Source organism: Dioscorea cayenensis, chromosome 15 (genome assembly GCF_009730915.1).
Source record: "Dioscorea cayenensis subsp. rotundata cultivar TDr96_F1 chromosome 15, TDr96_F1_v2_PseudoChromosome.rev07_lg8_w22 25.fasta, whole genome shotgun sequence".
Classification (NCBI taxonomy): Eukaryota; Viridiplantae; Streptophyta; class Magnoliopsida; order Dioscoreales; family Dioscoreaceae; genus Dioscorea; species Dioscorea cayenensis.
The window spans coordinates 1,433,590-1,454,121 of NC_052485.1; the positions used below are offsets into that span (position 1 = coordinate 1,433,590).

Below are 20,532 nucleotides of genomic sequence, written 5' to 3' on the forward strand. Positions count from 1 at the left end.
TATTTATCTTGTTACAAAGCTTCATCTGGACCACGGGCACAGCTCATTCCACGGCCACCGCATGTGGTGTTCTATCTCTCATGTGAGACTTGCTCTTCAATAAACATTCAAATCCTAGACAGCCAGCAGTAAAAAGAAAAAGAAGAGTATGTTGTTGATGGTATTCACTCATGTTTGCGTGCAGGCTTTGCATGAAAATTTATTATGAAAAATGCGCGACACTTGATTATCCATAACCATTTAATTTGCTGCACCTGCCATCGCTTTGATATTTAATTTTTCATCAATCACTGAACACTGACTTCCCTAAGAGATGCATGCTATGAACTTTTGCTTTTGCAAGCAAAAGGACAAACCATTTCATGCTCAATATTTGAGTTAGAAACCTGGAGCTTTTAACTTGGAGGAAATAAAATATGAATTAATTCACCTAACACTATATTTTAGGGTGGTAATGCTTTACTTTCAATTGAAAGATATTTTAATTTATTTCCAATTTCCTGAGATTGGTTTGTAAAATGTATAGTAATATCATGAAAAGAGATAAACCATATACGTACATTATTAATAAAGACAGAACTAAATTATGCAACGTGTATTTCTAACAAGTAAAATACATGCTGTAATGATATAAATTTCTATGATATAAATAATGTAAGTTGTAAAATTAATTATACAAATAATCCAACACATTAAATCTATTGCCCTTTTTATGTCAGAGTGAGGCATTGACATCTTTTTGAAACTTTTTGAATTGGTTTTACTACACTGCCATAGCCTGAAGTAGTGATTTAAATGTAACTTCAGAGAGCTGTTTGTAACTTCATAATTAATCCCAAGTCATTACACTGCTAGAAACAACTTCTATATTAGTAGAGAGATAAAAGCTATGTAAATAGAACTAAAAGAATACAGCTGAGAACATATAAAACAATAAGAAAACATAAAAATAATACAATGTCACTTGAGTCCACAATAGGAATAGAGATTTAATTGGGAGACTGTAGTACTGACAGAGGATAGACAGTATCCTATGAAAACTAACTTTCAAAAGGAGTATTGTCCATCCAAATAACGTCACACAACCTGGTAAGGATGAGTGTCAGAAGGATGGCATGAAAGCTTATGTCACGATTTCGGTAAAATCATCATATAAAACCTTAAAAACTATGGGCTTCTTTTTGGCACTGATTGCCAGCCAAGTCTAAGCTTCGGTCTAACATTCTTTTATAATCAAGTAGAAACCCACAGCTTACTATGGAGAAAATGGATATGTGCACGCCTGTTGAAGAGGACCACGACATTGATTCATTAAGACGTAATTTTTAAGCAGGAGGCGACGAGGGGGTCTCTCCAATGCAGTGAGGCACTCGGAATAAGGAAGAGAGGAAATAAAGGCGAAAAGCGAGCGAGCAGGGCTGAGGTGAAAAGTGCTGAAATGCTTGGAATCCACGGACACACTTGAGGCGAGAAGAAGAAGGCGACTACTCTTGGGCTATGTGAGGATTTGTATCGTCTGCGTTGTTTACTACTCTTGCACTCGTGAAGTTGAGGGAGTGCTTGATCCTTTGAGATTTTGTTGCTGAGAGTTAGAAGTTGTTGCAAACCAAGAAAGAAGCATATTAGCAATTTTAAAAATAATTGTATGAAAAGGTAAATCAAGTAATTGAAAAATATGAATGTTTTGTTCCAGCCAAATATTCCAGATAATAGCTCTGAAGATAAAGTCCCACAAAATCCATTAATTGAAGTTAAACGAGGGTATCCAGGATGTCCAAATTCTGAATAAAAATGGGGGGACAAATATGTATCGAAGAGTTGGTTAAAGAATGACCAAATTTGCTCTAAGAATTCACAATTAATAAAAAAATATTCTAATGTTTTAGAAGTTTTGTGCAAAAAATACAATTATGTTTGCTATTTTTAATCTATGTGGTTTATTCATCTTAAAAAAAAAAAAAAATGTCTCAGACATTTTGGTAACCATATCTAAGAAAGTAAATATAAATATATTTCTTATATTTCTAACAGACCTTTCAGGTACCCTAACAGCCTACCACACTAGCTAGGGCTGAGGCTAAATTGTCTAATTAGCCAGTCAATAACACACGACAAGATGTATGGCCCATTATTGTGATCACTGGGCAGTGTAAATATCAATGTATCATATACGTGAGAGTGCTGGTGGGAAAATAATTGAACTACTTTTTGCCATCATTTGGATGCTGGAATGGTCCTATTATTTTTACCAAAAATAATAAATTTTTATAAATTTAATATTTTTTGAATACAAATATAGGCCCTTGCCGACAAATATTTATTTGTTGTTTCGTTATATGAAATGGTCCCCAGTCCATTATTTATTTGCTGTCTCTGATTGACTGCCAGCAAAGAGCGGCCAACAGCTTATATTTGGGCCGAACTTTTGGTTGACATTATCAACCTATTTTTAGAAATTTTTAATTGCTAAAATAAATATATTTAATAGTTATTTTTAAAAATATTAATATTAATAAATACTTATTATTTATAAAAATAAAATTTTAATTTTAAAAAGTTTAATTTTTATTAATATAATTTAACTGAAAATTTTGATTAGCCCATATAAAAAAAATTTAAATTTTTTTTAAAAAAGTAAATAAACCACATTTATTAAAATAAAAAAACAACAAAAATGAAAATAAATAAGAAGATCAAAAATTTTGAATCTCATTAAAAAATTTCTTTTAAATTTGTCTCAAATAGTATAATAAAAAATGACCATAATTATTTAAAAATACAATATATATATATATCATATTGTTATTAAAAAAATAATAATAACTGCTACAAATGCAGAAAAAAACCACATAAATTAGTTGAGTGGTAAAATAAAGAAGTAACAGAGAGAAAAAGAAAAAAAGGAAATTAACAATATATCGCTCCCATTCAAAATATTTATGTAGAGCTATCCATACGAATAGGTCCATAATACATACTATAGTTCAACAATTTCAGTTGATTCTTTAAATATTTTTTCTTCTGCTCTTGAAATGTAAAAAATCAATAAATAGGGTCAAAGAATTTATAGCCCAACGACATTAACCCTAGCGAGAAGTTCAAGTCATGATGTTAGACACAATGATAGTAACAAGTCTTCAGTTATGGGTGCGGATTTGCACGAGTTGAATGATCAATTCCTAGCCCATGTGTGTTATCCTTAATGTGCTTGTCACATATATAAAAAATCTAATAAAAAGAAAATTTAATCAATTCTAAAATAATAAATTTAATAGGGAGGAAGTTAAATAAAAAGAATTCCATTTTTGTTAATGTTCGTATGGAAGCATGTTGGCATCATTTGACACCAAGTCAAGATAATGTGGCAACGACGATAATGTGGCGAATCAAGGTGACTTGGCAAACTTGGTGACATGGCAAGATGGTTTGGCGTGGAGGCATGAAGAAGATTTTTGTGAGATCAAAGCTATATTTGGAAGAGTTATACAAGGAAAGTGGTTGCAATTTAAAGAGCAAGCAATTAAAGACTAAATGAAGACACTTGCATATTTGGCAAGTGAATCAATCAAGCAACCACTTGGAGGCAAAGATTTTGGAGATCAAATTTGGATGAATGAAAACCAGAAGATTGAAGATCAAACTTGGATGAATGAAAATCAAGATCGAAAAATTATGATGACTAAACTTGGATCATCAAGTTTAGTGAAAGATTTGAAAGTCAATTGAAAATTTTTTGAAGACTATCTCTGGTATGATAGAGACGCGCCATGTGGGTGCAACCTTTGCAAGGGTAGTGCTGATAAGACGTGAGGAGATGAGCTAGTTGCTGTTAGATCGTGATCAGGAGGATTCGATTATATCGACTCAGACTTGGACACAGTCAGGAGGATTGAAGGCGTCTGCAGGTCGCATTGCAACCGAAGCTGAGACTCAATCAAGGCCAGCAGGTGGGCCACATTGCAAGCTTGGTTACAACAGGAGTTTTAACGTATAAATTTAAAAGATGTTAAGATTAGGAACCACAGATATTCTAAAAGAAGGAGGTGCTATATTTAGGACATTGATACACTTATATAATAGACTATGCTCTAAGAATTAGGATGAGCCACCGGAGATACCCAAGTGTGTGGGTGAAAGAGAGTGGACATGATCAATCAATTTAAAAAGGGTTCATGTTTACCTTTGTGAAGATGAGTGTGAGAGTTGTATCCATTTATATCCCATATTTTAGTGGATTTTTATCTCTGGATTTTAGCCTAGCAGACGTATGCAAGTGTTGTGACGAACTAGGTTACCAATTTCATGTATCTTCTTTCTCTTTGGCTTGTGTCTGATTATGTGAGTGTTTGCATAAGAGATTGAGTGGAATTTAACCAGTAATATAACCACCGAAACTAACAGTTACTTTCCTCCTAAATATCCCAATTAAATATATATATATATAGATTAAAATATAATGTTTCAATTAAAATCATCATCAATTTATTTTGAGTATGGATCACAAGTCACTTTTTTCGTAAAAACAAAATGTAGACAAATCACAAATTATTAATAAACCTAAGACTTTCAAAAGAAATGAATTATCACTCTCTATTGTAAAGGTTATTTTATTGAATTATCTCTCTCTTTTTTTAAAATAAATTATTTTAGTTCTTTCCAAAAAATTATGACTTAATTTGTTATTGCAAAGATGAATTATCGAAGTTACTTGCATATTGTCCCCAAAGGATAAAAGAATGATATCATTTATTAATACCAATTTTTTTAAAAATGGGATAAATTACATACAAAACTCTCAACTTCTAATTAAGAAAGAAAATAAAATACCAAAGATTGGATGGAATTTGAGATTGGAAAGAATTCGATTATGCATGAGCAGGGATGGAGCCAAAAATATTTTTTAAGGGGGGCCAAAATTTTTTTTAAAAGGAGATAAATTTTTTTTAGAGGATAGGTAAAAAATGTATGAATCAAATATTAGATTTTTATTAATATTTTCCTAAAACTATACTTTTTTAAAATAACATATATATACTAATTTTTAGAAAATCATGTTGTCAACCAAAATATTTTTTTTAAAAAAAAATTTGTTACTATATAACTAATTTATTACATGCCAAAAGGCTAATCAATAAAATTTTATAAATATATTTGTTTAAAATTATAATATTTTTGGACTATATATACTAATATATATATATATATATATAATCAACTCATTAAACAATAAACTTTTGTAAAAAAAAAACTATATAAATCAATTTGTAAAATATTAAAGAATCAAATGATAAAGTTCTACAAATTTTTTTAAAAAATATTATTTTTTTATATTATATTCATTAATTTGATATATATATATTATTTAAAAAAAAACCAGTAGGGGCATGGTTTCCTTCGCCCACCCCCACTTCCTCACCGGGCTTGAGGTTCTCAAAAATCTGTTCGGCTGGACCCACGTACAAGCTCTACCGTTTCTGTTGCCACATACATCTTCAATGAGTGATTTCTCCATGTTATTATGAAAGAAGTCATGTCTGCGAAACCTGATACAACGAAGACAATGGTTCTGCGCTTTTACCTATATATGCATTATTTGGTAATAGATAGAGGCCTTTTGCTCTCGGAATCTCGGATCACAAGCCATAAATAGTATTATTCATTGATGTTGGAAGAATGAACAACTCACGCCATTCAATATTAATATATTATCCCAAAGTATTTATTAATTGCTTTAAATTATCCTGAAATGTTTCTTTCATATCTAGCTCTTTCTGAAGAACATCTGTACATCACTGTATGTCACGTGAAGACAATCTGCAGTTTTTAAAGTGCCACCCACATTAGTGGTTCTAGGGATCCACACCGGCTCCGATTAAACTTCAATCACACCATTCATCACAGTTAACTTTTGGGTTTGGATGGATGACACCCCTTTATTAGTCTTCAGAATGTTACTAGCTTGTTTTTTTATTTAATGCTTCTCCTTTATTATGTATGAGTTGCTATGTGTTTGTTTGTCTAGTTTTTCTTAGTTTACATCCATTCGTAGTGGATAATATTCTCATTTCATTTCTATTATTCTTTTTTTCAATGAAATAATGGTTTATTTATTTTTATTATAAAAATATTATATGTCACATTCTCACCGTCTTATGTCTCAGTAAAAAAACCACATTCTATGTTGGAGGGCTTATCTAAATTTATGCAAGTCTTGCATATTCTTAGAACTTGAAGGCATAACGATTTTTGAAAAAGCATAAACCTTGATAAATTAAGATGTTAAGTAAGATGATCTTTCATAAGCCTCAATAAAATTTTAAAGGATAACCAAATATTAAAACTCCCTGGATAATATAATGAGTTCACCTGCATGTGCTCTAGACAAATCCCGGTTTCTCTAGAGCTCTCGCACACAAAGACAATCTATACTTTTTTTTTTTACAAGATGACAAACGTTTTCCTGTTTATGGTACCATTTGAGATAAGGATATCTCAAGAAAAATCCAATGAAATGGTTCTAATTAAGATAAGGTAATCCCAAGAAATTTGCCTTTTTATCAGTCTTTAATTTGGTATATTTGCGAAATTTAACCATGGTGGGACTGAGGGGTTCGATCCCAAAGCATATTGAAGTGTAAATAGGATGTGCGTATGTGGTGATTTGTAATAAAAGAAAACACTTGCGAAGTACCCTTACAAAGCGGAGTGATAAATAAAAAGATTGAAAGTTTGACTCGTCTTTTCAATCAATGTGTGTTGAGAAATATATTTATTAATTTTTTTAATTAATATATATATATATATATATATATTTGATAACGGTGGACAAGCTATAATTTTTAACCATTGATGTAAGAAGGAATTCAACGTCTTAGTTGGGAGAAAAATGATTTATCACTTAGTTGGGAGAAAAATGATTTATCACTCTTTTATTATGGAGGTGGTTTAATTAATTAAATAATAGGGTAAACAATCTAAATAATCCTTTATCATTTTATACGTTTTTATTTCGGTCATCCAATTTTTAAAAATTACTATTTGGTTCTTTATGTTTATTTTATTGCAATAAGTCATTTGGGTTTATCTGCGATCATATGTGACTTGCCATATTGTAAGTCACGTAAAACCCTAGGGGTGATTATATTGTACGTAAGACATGTATGATCGCAATTAATATTGTAAACTCGGATGACCTTATTGTAACAAAAACTAAATGTAAGAGATCAAATCATAACTTTTTAAAGCTGATTGACCTAAATAGAAATGTACGGAAAAGTATGGTACCATTTAGATTGTTTACCTTGAATACTATAGTGTTAGGTTGATAGTAACAAAGTTAAAATTAACTATATATATATAACATAAATATAATACAGAAGTTATACTTATATATCCTTATGTATAGTGTTATAATTGAATATTCCACACTTAACTAACAATTTACAACTGCAAAACATAAGCTTTTAATCTATATTATCCTATTAATTGACAAGGTATGGATTAGAACAATAGATCAGGATCCCATGGTATTAATATTCTATCAAACTAGCATTCTAGAACAAAATATTGATCAAGATTAAAATTAATTCAGTTCATGATAAGTGATATGCATATGCGTATTTTATTCTTATATTTTGGTATTGGGATTTTGATGCGGGACGTATTGAGGAGATGGCATGCGTGTTCATGCGGAAGTGGGACGCGAAGTAATAAGGGTATTTTGGTAATTCAGCGAGCGGTGAGTTTTTTAGGTTACTTGGGCCTAGTCGATGGGAAGCGGGCCCAACAAACACAAGTCACCGGTTTGCTGAGCAAACTCGTGAGTCATGCATGATTTCGGCCAAATTCAGTCGTTTAGGCATCAAAAACCCTAATTTCTTATTTTTAGTAATAATTGATTTCAGCCATTTCTTTGGCTAGAAATCTCGATTTGTAGCCGTTTATGGCGTTAGTCTTTTTTGTTAACTCTTTTTATTTCTTGTCGATATTTGAAAAATTTACCAATTTTTGGTATATTTTTGAATTATCTCCGCTTTTAGGATTATTTTTCATATCTTTGATTTTTTTCCCTATTTAATGTAGCCCTATGCGAGAGAGAATTGATTTGGTAATAGTTATTCTCTTGAGTAATAAAAATTTACTCTCTTTTTCCAATTCCCGGCTATCGCTTTGATCAGCAGGGTTTTGAAGACTTGATCTCTGGGTGATTCGTGCGCGAATCAGCGATTCGAGATACTGCATTGCATCGATTTCAAAAGACTTCTAACTAATTGCTGCTCAAAGAAACAACATAAAATAGAAAGAAAATTAAAGGACCTGCGTATATCTGCTATTAAGAGAATTAATACCAATCATTTTATTATTCGAGTCACCTTCAGATTATCACCTTTAGATTGTCACGCTAGAAATGAATAATACATGCATGCACTTATAAAGCAGATGATTTCATCACTAGGAATAATTAAACCATCGTCCTAGATAATATGAGGAGGTTTATCATATCATTCTTATTCATTCCAAGATTAATAATTAAAAAACAACATAAAAATAGTAAAATGCTCTAGAGATCCATGTCCAGAAGAAAGGCAGCCCATTCTGCATCTTCTTGCTGAAAGAACTGTTCATCTCCAATTCCTCCAATATACCCAACCTCAAAGTTGGTCTGCGCTTCCCCAACTGTCATATCATCAATGCCCAAAAAGATGTTATCAAGCTTCTCAGGGAGGATTGTTTTACTCTCTTCCCTTGAGACATTATTGTTCCCTGATGACGGTAGTAGGTCTGTACTATTAATTCCAGATTTGTCTTGCAAATGTCCTCGGTGCACCGGTTGATCCTTCAACCAGCTCCAGTTCACTGGAATGGTCCAAGGTTGTGGCTTGATGATCTTAAATTCTCCTTTTTTCTCCCTTGGCTTTATACTGGGGGTACCCTTAGCAATAGTTTTAGGGTTCCATAACTTCTCTTTGGCGATACTCTTTTTGCTTAAATGAGTGTTCCAGTGATTCTTGATATCATTGGCTGTCCTTCCTGGGAGTCTTCCTGCAATTAGTGACCACCTGAGAACAAATGATACCCTTGTTAATCAATCAATCATTTCAAGACACAAGCATAATTCAGATCATTAAACAAGTTAATTAATGGCAGTGAATTCCTCCATGTACACGAAGACTCACATTGACTTTGTTTAAATATACTCTACATAGCATCTGTCTTCGTTCACATGAAGAACAGTGGACTTACTAGCTTTTTCTTCGCTCTTTGATTTCTACTTTTAGCCAGTATATATCTTGAAAGATTATAAAAAGAAATATATATATATATATATGCATATTTTGCCCAACAAGTTTCATGCTTGATATATAGTAACAAAGACTTGCCTATTGCCAAGGAGCTTATGGAGCCTAATGATAAGGTCCTCCTCATCATCTTCAAACCTCCCTCTCTTGATGCTTGGACTGAGATAGTTCAGCCACCTAAGCCTACAGCTCTTCCGACATCGATTCAGACCTTCAAAACCATTTCTCACAGCTTATATATATATATATATATATATCTATGTATGTATAAAGCTTCTCAAACAAATAATGAAGAAGATAACATGAAGAAACGTAATGAAAGAGAAGAATATGAACACCTGCTTTAGAGGGCACGTCGCACCATTTTATTGCACCATACTTCTCCAAGCATCTCCTCAGCCGTGAATCCTCTTCCTCACTCCATGCTCCTCTACGAAGGGCTAACGGTTTTCCATCTTTGGCCAAACACTTCTCCATCTTATCAACAAGTAGCTTGTACTATACTGCTGCTTTTGGTACAAGCATCAGGCATGTTGTGTTACTAAATTTATAGCAGCTAATTTAGGCAGAACTTTCATCATATAGAGAATCACTGGAGATATGTATGTAAATATGCACCAGTAACCATTTGTAAGAAGATGAAAAAACAGTCGTTCTCGGATGACAGAGTGACACTTTTGACGGGGCTGTGTATGGAAAAGACTAAACGCACGCGCCAGTCCGTCCATTTAGTGGTCCAAGAGCGCACACGGAATTTTGCCTTGGTTTATTACGGACAAGAGGATGGGAGAAATAAAAAAGAACTTTGAAAACTTATGGGTAAATAATTTGAATGATTTGACTATAAAAGTATTAATTAATAAGAAAACACTCATTTAATTCCAACTAATAGGCTTTCTCTCGTCAGAATAAATGAGTGATCATACCATCCCTCTTACAATATGTGGTTTGTAGGTAGTGAGCTCGGTTACACTATACCATCAGTGGGAACTTTGATTTCTGGTTAGGGAAATGTCTCTGTCGACCTTTTCACTTCTTATTACTCTTTTCAGAATCCAAAGTTGATCAGGAAAATACACCAGTTTACAGTAGACACAAATGGGATTGTATTAATTTTGTTTGTCCAAACTTAACTTAAATAAACATACTTAAAATATATTCTATTTTAAACTTATAATAATATTTAAATATTTCAGTTGTCTTAAACAAAGGAGGGCTAAGAGTTAAAGGTCAGGATCTCAGACAACAACACTAAGGGGTTGTTTGGTTGTATATAAGTGAAATTACATGTAAGTGAAATTACAGTGTAAGTGAAAATGCTGCATTTCAATTTACATCATTGTTGTTTGGTTTGCTGTTACTGGAAATGCTGCATTACTTTTAATTTGTTTGGTTTGACGTAAATTAGAAGATATAGTCACCATGTAAGTGGAGGGGGTGAGATTACTCCCAATATACAGTATTATTATTAATTATTTAATGCATTTAAAAAAAAATAATTTAAACTAAAATAATTAATTTAATTTAAATTAATTTTTAAATTAATTAAATGATCTAATAAAGTATTTATTACATTTAAAAATAATAATCATAAACTTAAATAACTAAGCCAAGTAATAATAAGAAACTTAAATAATTAAACCCTAACTCTAAATAATTAATTTAACTCTCCCTATCTACTCTTAACACTAATGTAAAATAATTAATTAATTAACTTAATAATGATTTTATTAAATTTAAAATATATAAAATTCTTTCATTTTATATAAAAAATATTTCTTAATTAAAATTAAATACAAATTGGTATATTTTAAATAAAAAAAATAAATTTAATAAAACATAAATAAGTATAAGTTTAATTATGTTAACAATTGATTACCCTGTAGGTTTTCATTTTCCTTTAATGCATAATTTGGAGAGTGAAGAATGGTGATTTTAACCCAAATGTTTTGCTGCATTTCAACTTACAACGAATATTGCTGTAAGTTGAAATACAGCAAAAGTACACAAAACTGCAAAACTGTTTACATGTAAAATTGATTTCACATCAAACCAAACAGCCTTTTACATGTAAAACCAGTTACATTACAGCTACTTACAGCTAGTTGCAGGTAACCAAACAACCCCTAAGAGACAAATGTATGTCTATGGTTTATTATTGGGAACAACAAAATTAATGCGAGATTGAGCTTGACAATTGAAAGGTAAAGTGATCCGTGATGTGGATAATATGTTTGTGTCATTTGCATTTGCTAATTTTATTTATAACATTATGCAAGACCTTGAAGTTTAATTACTACTTTAAATATGCTTGGCGTGCGCTAGTGGATTGAAGTCATGGAAGATGCAGAACTTCAATAATATTAAAACAGACAAGCGAAGAAAAAAAATACAAAATAAAATTTTAATAAAATTTATTTTTTTAAATTTCTATATATATAAATGATATTTTGTCAAGGAGATAACTTAAAATTTTTTTCCCTAATGGGAATGAAAAGCAAATTGAATATGGAAAAAACAATTGAATTGATGAGAAAAAAATTTGAATTGTATATGTGTAGAGATATGTCTCATTACAAGGAGGCTTGAACCTTTCTATAGAGATTACAAATGAAAAATCATCTTAACTTTTTCTCAAGTTACTCCCAATTATCTTCGTAATTAACTTTATAACAATCTCCAATCAATACCACCATGAATTTGTCATTGCCTTAAATAGCACCATGAATATTTCCTTAACATAATCAGCACCGTGATTGATGATCTTAAGATAATCAACACCATGATTGATTATTTCCTTAACACCCCCCTTAAACTCAAGGTGGTAATGTAGAAGCCAACTTAAATTTGGAAACTTGTGTAAGAAATTGACCAGGGGAAAATGACTTGGTAAAAATATCAACTTTCTGAGCTTGAGTGGTAATATGAGCAAGCGGAAGTGTCTGTTGAAGCACATAATGATGAACAAAGTCACAGTCAATTTTGATATGCTTAATACGCTCATGAAAGACATCATTATGAGCTATCTGAATAGCAATTTGATTATCACAATGAATGGGAGTGCTGGAATGATAACAAATACCCATATCATGAAGAAGCCATCGTAACCATACTAATTAAGATGTTTCATCTGCAAGAGTAGAATATTCAGCCTTAATGCTAGAGTGGAGACAATTGCTTGCTTCTTACCTCACTAAGAGATAAGTGACGACCTAAGAAAGAAACAATAATGAGTAGTGGAATTACCATCAGTGGGATCCCCTACCCAATCTGCGTCACAATAACATTGCAAATCCAAAGATGAGTCACAAGAAAAATGTAGCCCATGAAACTTGGTGCCCTTTACATATTTGAGAATCCGAAGCACTATAGGAAAATGAGTGGATTGAGGAAAAGACCAGACAACCAAAAGAAGTACTCCAGACCCAAAATGAAGAAGATGGAGCTCTCTTGGCATCAATTGAATAGGGACAAGGCAAACAAGATGGCTTACGAGCAGCTTACAATATTAATTAAATAGGGATAAGGCAAATAGGATAAGCTTACGAGAAGCTTATGGCCATAAGCCTCTTCTAGAGAACCTTGTGAGCATGCTTATACACATAAAGGGGAGTTCAGAGCCAAACCAGAAGACCTTACGAGCAGGATTTATGCCCATAAGGACCATCCAGAGGAGCTTATGACCCGTGCTTACGCCTGTACGGGCTGTCGCAAGGGCAACACAATGAAGGTTATGGTTCAGCGCTGATGGCCATAAACTAGACCCTAACATAAACAGAAGACCTTACGGATGGGACTTATTACCGTAAGTTTTCCCGTAAGGCTCGCAACACATCTTTTCCAACTACTTATTGCCACGTCCTTATGCCCATAAGCAGACTGTAAGCATGCGAGTATAAATAGGCCTAATGAAGATTTTTAAACTAACCTTGGATTCTTTTCTTAGAGGCGAGGTTATGGATGAAAGGAGGTCAATCTCCAGGGCTTCATAGGTGATTTTTGGAGGAGATTTGGGCCCAACATCAACGGGGAAGGAGATTGTAGCCGTCAAGCTTACCTTTGGAGTTTTTCAGCGATCTATGTTTACATTCATTCTCTTAGTGTTTTGTAATTAATTTGGATGATTTACCTTCATTAATGGAGGGTTAATTTCTTAAATGTTTGGGAATAGTTGGACTCTAGGGTTTTATCTTTTGACATTGGTTGTGGTTCTTTGTGAGCCTTTAAGGGTGGTTTCTTATGTTCATTTTGTTCCTTCCGTTCCTTTTGTTTCTCTCTTCTTCTTCTTCTTCTTCTTCTTCTTCTTCTTCTTCTTCTTCTTCCCTCTGTTCAAGGTCATGCAAAGTGCTTTCTTATTCTTTGCATCATCTCAATTTTTATAGTAAGAGTGGTACTAGCATCCCTGTATCTGACAAGCTTTTCCAACTTTCATGCAGGTATTCATCATCAATGGGATTTTTTTGTGTTGTCGCCTGATACAAAAGAGAAGGCTGTGTTTCAATTCACTGTCCTGAGCTCATGGGAGACATCCATAGGTGAGATATGTGAGCATTGGACATTGGGCATCTCTTAGGTAAGAGTGAAATTCGTGACACCTGACTCATACAAAACGCTTTGCCCAATTGAGTCAGATGCAAAATTTCAATACATATGCCATATATACCATACGTTTAACAAGACTATTGTGGACATCACTATCGAGAAAGTGAGTCAGTTAGTGGATGGAAACTCATGCTCCTTGATTCCATCATAATACACCAATGAGTGCTAGTGCTGGTTACTTTTTGTTTATGTGTTTCTATGCAGTAAATGCCTTTCTAGTGTATTACTATAATTTTCTGTGTAATATTATTACTTCATGTGTTTTACAATGTTTTTGTATTTAAAATGCACGGTTCCTATGTATCACTTTATGTTTTTGCTTAGTTTTTGCATTTCTTAAGTATTGAACATTATTTGTTAACTATTCTTCTCTTTGTGTTATGCATTGCCATTCAGGAGGTCCATCTCAGAAAGTATGAACACCGACATCAAGACTTTTTTTAACCAACATCCTCTGCTGGGCCACTCATTATTACTAGGTGTTCCCAAACATATGATGTATCGACATTAAAAGATACCTTGCGAAGCACTATAATAATACAAAATTTTGACTTTATATTTATAAAATTGATAAACTCTAGGTGACTGATGAGTGTATTATGCTCATATATTTTATATTAATTTGTACATTCAATTGGCATGTATTGAACCATAATATGGAATTCGATGCTAAATATTGTGTGTTTTGCATTAATAGGCTTAGGGCAGTGTTTAAAGATGAGGGAGAGCCAAAGAAAACATTTTAGGCCCAAAAGTATGAGTTTGGAGCTCTCTCGGCATGATTGTATTAAGGATAAGGTAAACTGGGTGGCTTATGGGTATCTTACGGTCATCTTTATAGCCGTAAGTCTATTCTAGAAGACTTTGTGAGCATGCTTATGCTTGTAAGAAAGATTGAAAGCCAAGTCAGAGGACCTTATGGGCAAGGCTTACACACGTAATTATGCTTGTAAAGATAATCTCGAGGAGCTTACAAGCATAGTATATGCCTGTAAGGGCAGTCGTAAGAAGTAGAACAGTGTGGTTTCACGGTCCAATGTTTATGGCTGTAAGCGAAACCATAACAAAATTAGAAGACTTTATGGATGAGGCTTACAATCGTAAGTCATCCTGTAAGGCTCGCGATAATCTTCTCCAGCTCCCTTATGGCCTAGTTCTTACCTCGTAAGAATCTTGTAAGTATTCAAGTATAAATAGAACTTATGAGGGTTTCTAGGGCATTCATTTTTCTATCTCTCTATTCTTTTGTGGGTGATTTTTGGAGGTGAGGTTGAGTAAAAAAAAAGGGCCGAATCTCCAACACCTTAGGCAAGATTTGGAGAGGAATTTAGCCTGGCATTCAAGAGGATTAAAGGTCGTAGCCGTCGAGCTCAGCTTGACGGCGTGCGTGGAAGCTACCTCAATGATTCTCCATCCTAGGGTTTAACAAGGGGGTTTTCATGGATCTTATGTTTACCCCTATTCTTTGTATGTTGGATGCTTGACCTCCACTAATGGAGGGCTAATTTGTAGATGTTTGGGAGTAGTTAAACTCTAGGGTTTATTTTTATGACTTTGGTTGTTGGATCTTTGATACTTTAATTGATTTATAGTTGCGATCATATCTATTTAAATCTAATTGCATGTTTGAATACTCGATTGCTAATGAGGTAAAAGCCCTAGCTATCACCTTTGATGTGCTACGTGAGTAGTAGATATACCTACCTAGCATAGGCTAGGTATGCTGTGATTAGAGGGAATTGTGAGTAAGCTTGGGTATAGGGTACTTTGGAGACTCTGTTTTCCTCAATTCTCCCGAGTGAGTTGTTGGCAATCTCCATGTTCTTTGTAATCATGTGGACTGAATTTTAGAAAAAATCATATTTTTACTCTGTATTCGGATTAAGGGTAATTTCTCTCTAGGAGGAGATTATCTACTTAAAAGGTTGTCATTAGCTCACAGTGAGGTTTCATGGAGTGTTAATGCGATTGTGTGGATATCTATATCAGCTCTTCACGTATTCAGTTACTATTTGCCTGAGAAATCGAGATTTAGCATAATTTTGGAAACCTCTCGGTTTAAATAGGATTGCATGCTTAGACAACCATTGTACTGCACTCAACAACCCTAGAGGGATAATATGTCTGGACATCTCTTTCTTCCTTGAATTCCCTCCTACTATTTCCCATATTTTCTTTTCGTCTTCTTCTTTTATTCATCCACAATCACTCCACTATTCAGGCTAATTTTTGGATCTAGAGTTATTACTAGTATTCACTGTCTTCTATGTGGACCGCCACTCTGTATTTACGCACACTCTAATATGCTATCGGCACGTACACTTACGTCGATATCAGTGACTGTGAGGTGCGCTGGTTCAGATTGGTAGTGGCGAGTGTATGCATCCAAAGAAGGAAATGTAGACATGTTCTAGGTGAAGTCAATGCATGCAACACATATTTACGGGGGAGACATTAGTACAACAGCGCACTCGAAAGCAAGCAAGAAATGGGTCTGTCACAGTGTTATGTAGAAACTAAAGGAGTGGTCATTATATGGAGTTGTCGACATACGAAAAGATATATTGTGTGACCGTGGTGTTCGCCCACTATAAAAGTGTGCTTGGATGGGCAAGAAAGTTGCCAGGGTTGCCATTCATGGTAGCGAAGTTAGTAGCTATGATTTGCTTCTTTGATATGTAGATAGAGTGGCCGAGATGAATCTCGGTAGTGTCATCACCATTGACAACGATGGGGAGCGGTTTAAGGGCTTTCTTCTCTTTTTGAGGTTGTTTGTTGGGGTTCAAGCATGGGTGTAGCCCATTACGTTTTGTTAACAGAATTTTAATAGGGACGCAAGTGTGTGTGCCTATTGTGTAATGACAGTGTGCGTAAAGTAGAGTGTTAGTCCACAGGGAAAACAGAGAATACTAGTAATAGCCCTAATTCTAAAAATTAGCCTAATTGATCAAATGATGATGAGTGTATAATGTTCATGTATTTCATATTATTTTGTATACTCAATTTACATGTATTAGAACCATATTATGGAATTCGATGCTAAATATAGTGTGTTTTGCATTAACAAGCTTAGGGCAGTGCTTAAAGATGAGAGAGAACCAAAGAAAGCATTTCAGACCTCAAACAATGAAGTTGGAACTATCTCAGGATCGTTAAAGTAAGGAGAAGCCAAACTGGGTGGCTTACGGGAAGCTTACGGTCGTCCTTACGGCCGTAAGTTAATTCCATAAGATTTTATAGGAATAGTTATGCTCGTAAGGGGGATTTAGAGCTAATTCAGATGACTTTACAGGCGAGGCTTACACCCGTAAGGATGCTCGTAAGGACCATCTAGAGGAGCCTACGACCATAGCATACACCCATAAGGATAGTCGCAAGAAGTAAGACAGTGAAGCTTTTAGTTTAGCGCTTATGGCCGTAAGCTAGACCGCAACACATACAGAAGAACTTATGGATGTGACTTACGGTCGTAAGTGTTCCCATAAGGCTTGTGACCATCTTCTCCAGCTCCCTTACGTACTAGCCCTTACGCCCTTAAGCAGTTCGGTATAAATAGAACTCATGAGGATTTTTAGGGCATTTTCTATACTATTCTTCTATTCTTTAGCCGGGGTCGATTCTTGAAGGCGAGGTTGAGGAAGAAAAGAGACGAATCTCGAGCACTTAAGGGGCGATTTGGAGAGGGATTTGGTTCTACATTCAAGAGGATAGAAGATCATATCCGTTAAGCTCATCTTGGCGGCGTGCGTGGAAACTTCTCTGGCGATTCTTCATTCTAGGGATTGAAAAGGGGGGTTTCCATGGCTTTCATGTTTTCCTCCATTATTTGTGTCTTTAATGCTTGCTGTATTTTCTTGTGTTCATTTGCCTTTATTTACACACGTACATCACTCGATTGTTTAGGCTATTTTTTGGGTTTAGAGTTATTACTAGTATTCACCCCCTTCTCTGTGAATTGACACTCTACACTTACACACACTTTATTACATGATCAGCACATACACTTGCGTCCCTATCAAATGATGTGTAGGTGTGAACAAAAGAGAAATAAAGAAGGAATAATAGAAATAAAGCAGGAGAGAAATCAGGGGAAGAAACGATGTCTAGGCATAAAATCCCTTTAGAGTTATGAGGTAGAGGAAAAAGGTTGTCTAGGTATGCAATCTTATTTGAACTAAGAGGTTTGCAGAAATATACTAACCCCCCCTCCTGAGGGTAAAGAGTAATTGAATCGGTGTAGAGCTAATACAAACATCCACACAATCGCATTAACAATCTATGAATCGTCACCATTAGCTAATGAAGATCTCTTAAGTGGATAATCCCCCTTGTGAAGAGAGATTACCCCTAATCTGAATACAGAGTAGATATATGATTACTCCTAAAATCTACTACACATGATTGCAAAGTACCCTATAATCAGGCTTACTCATAATTCCCTCTAATCACAGCATGTCTATGTTAGGTGGGTATTTCTACTAGTCACAAAGCACACCAAGTATGATGGTTAGGGTTTTTGCCTCATTAACAATAAAGCATTCAAACAAGCTATTAGATTCAAATATAATTGATTGTAATAAGGAAAACAATTAATTCAAAAAGTAAACCCTAGAGTTCAACTATGCCCAAACATTTAACAAATTAGAACTCCATTAATGGAGGGCAAACATCTAAGATATAAGGCTTGGAAGTAAACATAGAAAACATGAAAACCCCTTCTCATTCGTGCTGTAGGAGGATCGCTGGAGAACCCCTAGAAAATATTCCACGCACGATACCAATATGAGCTTAATGGCTGCAATCTCCCATCCCCTCGAATGTGGATCCAAAATCTCCCTTAGAATCACCTCGAGTCATGAGATTCGTCTCCATTCTTCCTTAACTTTACCTCCAAGAATAGAATAAAAGAAAAACCAAAGAATGCCCTAAAAATCTGAATCAAATCTATTTATACCGGTTTGTTTATGGGCTGCTTATAGGCGTAAGGTCATTACGGTAAGGGAGCTGAAGAAGATGGTCGCTAGCCTTACGGGATCAATTACTGTCGTAAGTCTTGTCCGTAAGGTTTTTTATCTGCATTATGGTGTAGCTTATAGCCACAACCATTGGACAATATGCTTTACTGTACTGCTTCTTGTGACCACCCTTAGGGGTGTAAGCTCAGGTTGTCAGCTCCTTTGGATAGTCCTTACAACCATTCTTATGGGTATAAGTCCTCCCCGTAAGGTCCTCTGGTTTGGCTCTAAACTCCTTGTTACAAGCATAAGTATGCCTGCAAGATTCTCTAGAAAGTACTTACGACTGTAAGCTAGGCCGTAGGGTGCCCGTAAGCCACCCAGTTTGCCTTGTCAACTTCTTTGTTTATGGTCTAGAATGCTTCTTTTGGTTCTCCCTTATATTTAAGTAATGCTCGAAGCCTGAGAATGCAAGACGCACTAGATTTAGCATCGAATTCCACAATATAATCCTAATACAAGCCAAATGAGTGTACAAGATGATATGAAATACGTGAATGTTATATACTCATCAAAACTCATTTCTTGGGCAAATACTTTGGGATTACATTAGGGGGTATCAAGCAAAGATGGCAATGTGGGTTTGTTTCATGTGGCATTCGCTATTGTTGACAATGAAATCGATGAGAACTGTACTTGGTTTCTGGCTACTCTCGGGGAGGCGTTGTATGATCACAATGATTATAATTAAATTATAAGATTTATATCAGATTATTTCAAGGGTCTAGTTAACGCCATCGCGCAAGTCTTCTCCTCAGTGTCGCCTAGTTATTGTCTATGACATTTTTAGGCGAACTTCATGAAGACCAACGTTAGAATCAGGAAAGCATTGAGAGAGCAGTGTTGGGCAGTAATCGTCAAAATTGCGTACGCTTACACATTGAAAGAGTTAGACGATACAGTCGGTGAACTTGCATCTATATTAGGCGATGCACATGCTTGGTTGCTACACAAGTCTGACGTTGATCATTGGTCTAACTATTTATTTAAAGGTGTGCGATCGTGCGAGATGTACTCCGATGTGGCAGAGTCTTTCAATGCCTGGATCAAAGATCCACGACATCTATTAATAGCAAGCATGGTTGGTTCGATAAGGTTAGACTTAATATACACATACATCTACTTTCTGTTTACTTTCATTAATTCCTGTGTATTATTACATGTTCGTGTGTATTTTAATGCATTATTGTGTAAATATATATGCTATATGTATGTAATATATCGAGTTACTTTTTAGTCACTTTCGTTTAACTTTATTCATTTTATTATATATGTATTATATAGAATTAATATATATATTTTGTGTTTATCAGGAGGTTTAAACATATTAATATGCTTGCGAAAAAACATGAGCAATCAAATAGATGAGATACTTACATCTACCTTGAGATACGCAAGAAAGTTGAATAAATTATGGAAGACAATTATTTTCTAAAGGTAGGTCGATCCAGCGAAGACACCTACGAAGTGGTTGATGACCACAACAGTGCTCCTACAGTAGATGGGAAGTGTATGGCCTCCCATGCAAACATGTATATGCCGTAATAATCCTAACAGATACGAATGTCCATTGTTACATAGATGATTATTTCACAGTCGAATGGTATCATCGTGCA

At 34.4% G+C, this 20,532-nt stretch overlaps 1 protein-coding gene across 1 annotated transcript; it reads right to left on the reverse strand.

Moving 5' to 3' along the window:
• Nucleotides 1–8,416: 8,416 nt before the first annotated feature.
• Nucleotides 8,417–9,823, reverse strand: LOC120277099 (transcription factor MYB114-like). Its single transcript, XM_039283845.1, has 3 exons — nt 9,638–9,823; nt 9,381–9,510; nt 8,417–9,059 (listed from the first exon to the last, which is right to left on the reverse strand). Exons 1-3 carry the CDS (start codon nt 9,774–9,776, stop codon nt 8,561–8,563), a joined length of 768 nt encoding a protein of 255 aa, XP_039139779.1. The 5' UTR covers nt 9,777–9,823; the 3' UTR covers nt 8,417–8,560.
• Nucleotides 9,824–20,532: the final 10,709 nt, after the last annotated feature.